Source organism: Lygodium microphyllum, chromosome 26 (genome assembly GCF_053477565.2).
Source record: "Lygodium microphyllum isolate KBCC chromosome 26, Lygodium_microphyllum_v1.1.10, whole genome shotgun sequence".
Lineage (NCBI taxonomy): Eukaryota > Viridiplantae > Streptophyta > Polypodiopsida > Schizaeales > Lygodiaceae > Lygodium > Lygodium microphyllum.
In genome coordinates this window covers 9,534,250-9,542,167 of record NC_141160.1, presented here as the reverse complement: position 1 = coordinate 9,542,167, position 7,918 = coordinate 9,534,250, and the positions used below count along the sequence as shown (strand labels likewise).

The 7,918-nt window shown below is 42.5% G+C and overlaps 1 protein-coding gene across 1 annotated transcript; it reads right to left on the bottom strand.

Annotated features, from left to right (window-relative positions):
* Positions 1 to 3,799: 3,799 nt before the first annotated feature.
* On the bottom strand, positions 3,800 to 7,369 carry LOC148012988 (protein NDL1-like). Its single transcript, XM_087667807.1, has 11 exons — positions 6,959 to 7,369; positions 6,766 to 6,865; positions 6,567 to 6,664; positions 6,273 to 6,361; positions 6,124 to 6,184; positions 5,936 to 6,022; positions 5,750 to 5,827; positions 5,245 to 5,298; positions 5,081 to 5,136; positions 4,837 to 4,972; positions 3,800 to 4,569 (listed from the first exon to the last, which is right to left on the bottom strand). The coding sequence occupies exons 1-11, from the start codon at positions 7,022 to 7,024 to the stop codon at positions 4,324 to 4,326; spliced, it is 1,071 nt and encodes a 356-aa protein (XP_087523933.1). The 5' UTR covers positions 7,025 to 7,369; the 3' UTR covers positions 3,800 to 4,323.
* Positions 7,370 to 7,918: the final 549 nt, after the last annotated feature.

Here is a 7,918-nt window from a genome sequence, read left to right as displayed (position 1 = left end):
TCATGTTGATTTGGATGCTTTAAAGACTCAACTCAAAAAGAGCTTTGAGATTAAGGAGACAAGACAAGTCTTACGCATACTCGGTATGTGCATTATGCACAATTGCTCAAAGGGACTTTTCTACTTCTCCTAGAAGGAGTATATACACAAAGTAAACAGTTTCATATGCTGGATGATAAGCCTATTGGTTATCCTTTACATTCTCATGTGAAGGTCAGTCAAATTGATTATCTATAGAGTTAGATGATGAGAGGGCCGAGATGGCCAAGGTTTTATATGTATCCACAGTGGGCAGTTTGATGTATGCCATGATAGCCACTCATCTTAACATAGCATTTGCAGTGGAGGTCATGGCACATTATATGGCTACACATGGCAGGTAACACCGGGACACCATAAAGAGTATCATGAGATATGTGAAAGGCACAACAAATATATGCATTTGCTATGGTAGTTAGGATATATAAGTCGTGGGTTACTCTTACTCAAATTATGGAGTACATGCAGATAGTAGGAAGTCCACCTTTGGGTATGTCTTTACCTATGTTGGAGGTGCTATCTCTTAGATATCTATGGCACAGAAATACATGGCCTTGTCTATTGCTGAGGCTAACTCCATTTGTGTGCTTCCACTCAAGCTCTACCTTTTATGTTTCTCAACATACACGAATCCCTTCACACATGTTCTAATGCACACATAGCCTACATTGGCATATGCTCGCAATAACTTTACAACCTATCCCCAAAGAATGATCGTTCTCACAATGATCTTTCTTGAGATAGCTTTCTACTCACATTGGCTAACTTTTACTTACACCAAGTTACCTGAACCATCTCTCTCTCTCTCTCTCTCTCTCTCTCTCTCTCTCTCTCTCTCGAGCAATTTGTGTTATCAAATGTATATAATGTGAATCACCATGGCATGGAAGGTGTTCAGAGAGGAGGGAAGGGAAGAGTGAGTAAACGCCATCACTTTTCAAGCACAATCTACCCTTGAGGCATGGTACAAGTATGAAAATAACCTCTATGATGTAGAAGGCTAAGCTCCTATGCCACCACTCTTGTCCCCCCCCTCCCCCTTTTGCCGCAAGGGCCCTGTCCATCTTGCAATTCCTACTTTACTATAAGGATGGTGATAGATATGATTTGTAGATTACAAAATGGAAATGCCTATATTTCAGTGGCAAACAACAATACCTAAACTTTAATAGAAACAACAACTATATATATCCTTTTTCCAAATAAAACAAGAACAAACCTATATTAGGATTGCACCCACTTATATACTATCTTTTTAAAAGTAAATGTTGAAATATATAGTCCACGTTTTTAAAAAATAATTTATGTTTACTGAAAGGGCTTTTGGTGTATTTTTGAAGATAACTTTGGCATTGGAGAAAGTAGCAAATAAAAGACCTTGAAGAAAAACCAAAAAAAGCCTCTAAAATCACACGTTGATTGCCACATTGCATAAGTCTCAACCTCAAGCTTGGTGGATCTTGTAATAAGAGATGGTATATATGAGCAGAATATGGATCCTCCAAAAATGCAAAACAAAGCTAGCCTAACCTCGAAACGACAATTGCAAAATTGAGGGTGAAAACATAGAATAAGGGCTTTATAACAGCTTGGTGGATCCTATAATAAGAGAGAGCTAGCTTGGTGGATCTTACAATAAGAGAGAGTATATAGAGGATCCTATAGTAAGAGAGAGTATAGATATATAGTCACGTACAAGAGGATGGAACTTATAGTCCCGAACTAAACCAATTCAGTGCACCTTATTCAAAAGAAGTAACATGGAGACTGATTGTGTACCTTGAAAAGATAAATATGGTCATAAAATATAATAAAATGAATGGACTTTCGTATATAGCATCTATTTTCTCCTTACAGTTGTTTTTCTTTTTTCCCCCCTCTTTGCACGTAAATTGATGCGTGTAAAAATGAAAAGGATATTGTGGCAGCAGCACGAAGCGACTCGTGGAGAGTGCTGTAGGCTATAAATTAATTAAAATCTAATAAAAAAGGGAAGGAAAGGGAAGGCATTCTTTTTTTAAAAAATTTAAAAAGATCCTTTGCGGCCATCGTGCAGAACACGCAGGCCCACTAGACCTACACACGTGAAAAAGCCCACTCCAGCTGTAAAAAAAATCTACCAAAAAAGGGCTTCCCCAGAAAAAAGAAAAAAGAAAAAAGGCAGCACAATGCGCTGGATTCTCTGCGTGATGGTACCCCAAAAGGAAGGGGGCAAAGGGCATAAAAGGGCTGCGGGGAAGGGCGGTTAAAGGAAAAACGGAAAAGTGAAGATAGCTTGTGAAGTGGTGTACCTCACTGAAGGTTCCAGAATATGTACCGCTCCCCTTTCATGCATACAATTCAATGTAGGGCGCGTAGGGCCCGCCGCCCGGGCCCTAACGGGACTAAGGTCTTGTGAGACCTTTGCCAAAAGAAGTGGTAGAATTTTAACCTGGAACTCCCACCTTTTTTGAGCATATGCTTTGCTTGATTAAGGGCAGGGGGTTTTACTTTGAATCCAATCCAGTTGTTGAAACCTTGTTTTCCCCTTACTCCCCAATACTCAGTATACTCTCTTTACTTCTTCAGCCAAAAAACAGTGAATGGCGCATACACAGATAACCCCCCAGAGCATCCACATACCCTGCCACACTCCTGTCACATAATAAAAGCCCCCACTGCTTTGGCCATCTCGCTAACCGCCGCGCAGCCCCGCCCTCCTCAGCCCCCCTCAATTGCTTCAAGGGCAATTCAAGGCCTACAAGAGAAAGATGATTTGTACCTCAAGACTGAAGTTTCATTCACTCCCACAAAGATTTCCAAAAGAAAGGAAGGACCAGCCATGCGCCCAGCCCAGTTAAAAGTAGAGGTCTTGACTTGCTGGGCAAGCCTGATGCATGACCTGTGTCTGTCACTTCTGTGCTTTTCAGCTCTTGAAATACCAACCTACCATTCTCTTCAAAAGATACACTGCATTCATCAAAACTTGTAAACTTCCTGAGTGGAGGGATCAAGACTCAGGTCCCCCTCTGTATGCAGGCAGTTAGTTAGTGGTGTATGCTAGAATCTAGGACGCAATCTACTCAATTGTGGTTACACACAGGGTGAGGAAATGCCCGTCTGTATGTTAAAGAACCAATGAAAGCCTCCTCCCTTTTACTTGGTAAGCACACCCCTCTCTACATAGGGCTAAAGCCCACATTGGCTTTCTTAGTTGCATTTACTACTTTCCCTGTCGAATTTTTGCCATTCCTTTGGAAAGGGGAGCTTCCCTACCCATAAGTTGAACTGTTTGATAGGGCTACCAGTGAATTCCACAAATCCACTGAATTCCACAAATCTATGAAGAGCTAAAATATGTTTTGGCTGACAACCAATTCCACATGCACTTTCTGATGGTGCCCTCCACGAATTCTGCGGATCAATGGATTTCCAAATACTTTGGCTGGCAGCCAGTGTTTACACACGTTTCCACTAGACAAAACTAACCACCATTTTAGGATTATATATGAAGTTATCCATTGCCCTGTGTAAAAGGTGGTGAATAAGATTTAACCCACGATGAAATATGTGCACCCACAACATGGGCAGGCAAAAATAGGGACATAAAGTCCGAGTGCTTTGCCAGCCCATGTTGAATGGTATTCTTCTTTAAAAGTTATAGCCAGCCCGGCATTCCAAGTAGACGTTCATATACGAACCAGGAGTTTCCTTCCTTGAAAATGCTATAATACTGCCAAAACCCTTCAAAATGTGGGGAGGAGAGTTCTGGAGCAAGCACCAAGGAGATCTTTTTTAATAGCAAGTGGGGTAAAAGTGGACACAACTTGCTTCTACAATCTCTATTTTAATTCTAAAAATGAATTCATATATACAATAATGGGGTTTGCCAAAGCTATAGGAAAGCAGCAAAACTGGCACTCTAGGGAACTAACCAAACAAATCTTATGTCCTGGTTCTAAAAAAATCTTGGTTTGAGGAGTAGGGTAAAGGGCTTTCATGTACAGGCTCCTCGTTATTCCATGGTGGGCTGCAAAAAATTTGGTTGATAATTTCTGGGTTTTGAATGTGAATGAAGAAAAGACTCTAAGATACATCCTTTACAACTGCAATGACATAGAAGGGACTGGCAAATTTTGAGAAAGGTCAAGCTCTTTCAATGTGTCGAACTTTGAAGTTTAACCCAAGGGCACACTTCGAAGTTTCACCCTAGGGCAATGTCCTGTTGCTTTAGCCTTTCTTCCTTTATCATTCCTCCTCAATGAGCTGGTTCTCTGGTCTTCTGTTATATGTTTCCAACATCCTTTAGACCATCTCTTCAACAGATGCCACGCGTGTCTTGATTGGCTTGAGCTTGAGACCAAGGCTCTCAGGTGACAAAAGCTCGGGGGAAATGCAAGGTGGGCTTAAAGGGCTGGTTGGCGATGTCGATAAGCAATAGCCAGACATATCACGTCGTTTGTGGAAGCCATACCCCATGAGAAAGTACTCTATAGGCACGAGCATGGAATGGGGCTGCTCCTCAGTGACAAGGGACCCACAAGCCTGCACCTGTGACACAATTGTAGGAGTTGCTCATGTAGCTTATCATTCATGTCTATCAAGTACGGTTAAACAAACAGAAACAATGACTTAGAACACACCCAGATGTACCATGCTGAAGCTCAAAAAGCCTATATAATAAACTGTGTACTTCATTGTGTTTTAAGCAGTCATTCAAAATCGTGAATCAGCAATGCAAAAGTAGGATGCACATAGGTTGCTAGAATCTGTTGGCACTCTTAACCACAAAAAGAGAACAGGACCCAATGTTTTCACCTCCACTAGCGCACTCAGGCGGCTGTCCATGGTGTTGCTCATATGCAAAGCTTCCTTATAGAAAGGGGAGTGCTCTCCAACAAAAATCAAGGTGCGGCAATTGAGCTTCTTCAACCTGCTTGTGAGATCAATCCTCCTGTGATGCTACTATGTCAGGCCAACGAGAAGACCATTACATCCAATTCCTACTAGAGTAAATCAGCTTGACAAATACAAGCTTAAGAGAAATAACAAGAGAACTTACTGATGAATAGCCTGCAAAAACCGCAACACATTCATGCTTTGCCTTTCATCCAATAGCTGCCCAAGTAAAATCACAACCATCACCCTGTTAAACCTCAGTCAGCTGACATTTAAGTAAATCCTTTTGTATCAGAAGCTTGATATTTGATGCATGAGGCAGTTTACCTTCCGACATGCCCTTACAATGTCAGACTCGGCTCCAGGCCCAATTCTAAGATCCTGCTCAACCAAAAAAAGGGCAGTCATTCATCAAGAACACTTGCAATGAGAAATACTTACGTTAACAAATCTGATGTATGGTGAGTAATTAAAGCCCATGGTTTTGCATGATAACCTGCTAGGTCTCAAGCTGCGATTTGCACTAGTAAACTGACCATAAAATGGTGGCAACTGTTCTAGAGCTACTTCTGACAGCAGTCATAACCAGCAGATGAGGCTCACAAATGGAAAATAGCTGACAACCTTGCAGGGCTGTAGTCCATTACTAATCTGAAAGCCATGCTTGCACGTTTGGGAAAGCAAGACACTCATTCTCGACTTATTTCTCACCTATCAAGATGTTTACAGGATTTAATAACCTTACAATGGGTAGAACAATGTGAGCGTTCTGGACCAACCATTGATGAAGCCCAATACATGGTCAAACCTGAGAGAGATGAACATTGCTCACCTGACTGAAGTAGCGCTGAAGAAGTGTTTCCTTGACTAGGTTACACATGCCATAGTAATACAGAACGTTCACCATCAACTGTATTCAAAGATAAAAATGGGTTACAAACACCACCTTTTGTCCTGTGGAAAATCAGAAGGCAACCTTTTGTCCTGTAAATTCGTAAGGGCAATCAATCCAAAACACCTTGTTGTAGAACCACTCAGACCAGCTGGGGACTCGGCACAATGGAGAGACCAATATCAAGCCAAGAACTCTCTCTCTATGATTGAGCTATACACACAACAAGAACAGAAATCACAAGAACTTAGATTGGAAATAACAAAATGAGCATATCGACTTGAAATTGACAGCCGTAGGGTGCACAAACTTACTGCAAAGAGTGTGAGGACGTATGCTCCTGCCATTACACCCATGCACATCACCTCTTGTAAACTGCACAAAAGTTAAGGTAATTAGACAAGAACGAGAAAAGTACGAAGGGAGATACTATGTTAACCGTTGATGATGATAGGAGACGAACCCAAAGTAATCAATGACTTCACACACTTGCTCTGCCAAATCATCTGCAGTCGGCATAGGCTCGTCAGCTGGGAGAGCAGCTGCACCCAACTGTATATGAAACACATGGCAGGGCATTTCCAGAGAATTATTGAATGCAAAAATCGCAAATTGAAGCAACATTCAAGGCAAACTACATGTAAAACAGTGTACTTTGGTAGCCCTAACCATATGTCAGGAACGTCAGGCAATGGCAGCTGAGCATTCGAATCAGCCAATTCATCACTAAACAAAAGCCATAGCATAATTAATATACCTCGTGACCAGGGGCATCAAGATGATAGATGCAGAAATTGTGGAAGAGGAGAGGCGTTGCTTCTGGACAGAAGAAGAGACCTTGAAAGCACGACATATCTGCAATGAAGAGAGGAATTAATACGGGAGAGACGAACAGAGACGTTAAAACATGACAGAAAGGGGGTGGTGTCATTAAAACTGCTCTTAAATGTACTCACAGTTCAACGCAACATCGGGGTAAGTTATGAGTGCAGGCTTAGCTTGATCACCACATACGAAGACAGAGATTGGACCCAAGCTTGTCTTCACGATATGCTCCTGCATGAAAAACAAAGAGACAAAACCAGGATCACTAACCCGAGAGAGAGAGAGAGAGAGAGAGAGAGAGAGAGAGAGAGAGAGAGAGAGAACCTGTCCCCCCCATGGGATCGTCTCTACATCTATCAAAACTGCCGCACTGCTCAGAGGCTGGCACATTGTCAGAAGGAGGTATTGTTCTCTCTCAATCGAGAGAGCGCAGGAAGCCTCAGTGTCATTCAATGGTGGAAGGGCCCAGAAAAAGAGGAGAGAGGGAGAGCAGCAGAAACCCTGTTATGCTCTCACAAACGGGGATCAAGGCGACTTACAGGCGACTTAGAACAGTCCCTCAAGAGCGAATGGCAGAGAGAGAGAGAGAGAGAGAGAGAGAGAACGCGCTCGGGAGGGGGCCGAGTCGGGACTCGTCTCTCGCCGGGCGTAGGGGCGGATGCTGGTCTTGCTTTCCTCTCTCGAGTCTCCCCCTTTCTCTATCTCTCTCGCTATTGTTTGTGTGTGCGTGTGTGTGTGTGTGTGTTGTGGCGGTCTCTTGCCACTTGGGAGGAGGGACCAAGGAGGACACGTAAAGAGCAATTCAATGAACGTGTCAGATCGACGGCTCTTCTCTCTGTCTCAACATATATCGGATCCAATTCTAAAAAATACATTTACCTTTGATTTTGTATGTTATTTAGGGTAGAAGCCCCAATAAGCAGGTGGGGGCCAAAAAGGAGTCATTTTGGGAGGTTACGGTTGGCCATAATAAAAAGAGCAGGCGAGTATTAAATACAAATATGGAGCAGCAGAAATGAGACGGGTTTGTTTCTATTGCGACCACTTTAGCCAAGTTTTTGTCTACCCTCCTCTTAGAACACTCCACAATCTTATATCTATCCATCACTTGCACTACAGTGTCGAAGGGGTTTTAGTCCAAAGGTCATATCCATTGGGGATCAGAGAGAGAAGTGGAGAATAGGAGATAGAAGAGAAGAAAAAGAATAGGTAGGAGATTCAAACGAATCCCAAGAATGCTGGAAATCAAGTTCTCTTTAAGACATGTCCATACATCACAAATCA

Coding starts and splice junctions, on each gene's coding strand:
- LOC148012988 (XM_087667807.1), bottom strand. CDS start 7,024: ATGTGCCAGCCTCTGAGCAGTGCGGCAGTTTTGATAGATGTAGAGACG. Junction 6,362..6,566: donor TTGATGCCCCTGGTCACGAG/GTATATTAATTA, acceptor TTTCATATACAG/TTGGGTGCAGCTGCTCTCCC. Junction 5,137..5,244: donor TTGTAAGGGCATGTCGGAAG/GTAAACTGCCTC, acceptor TTACTTGGGCAG/CTATTGGATGAAAGGCAAAG.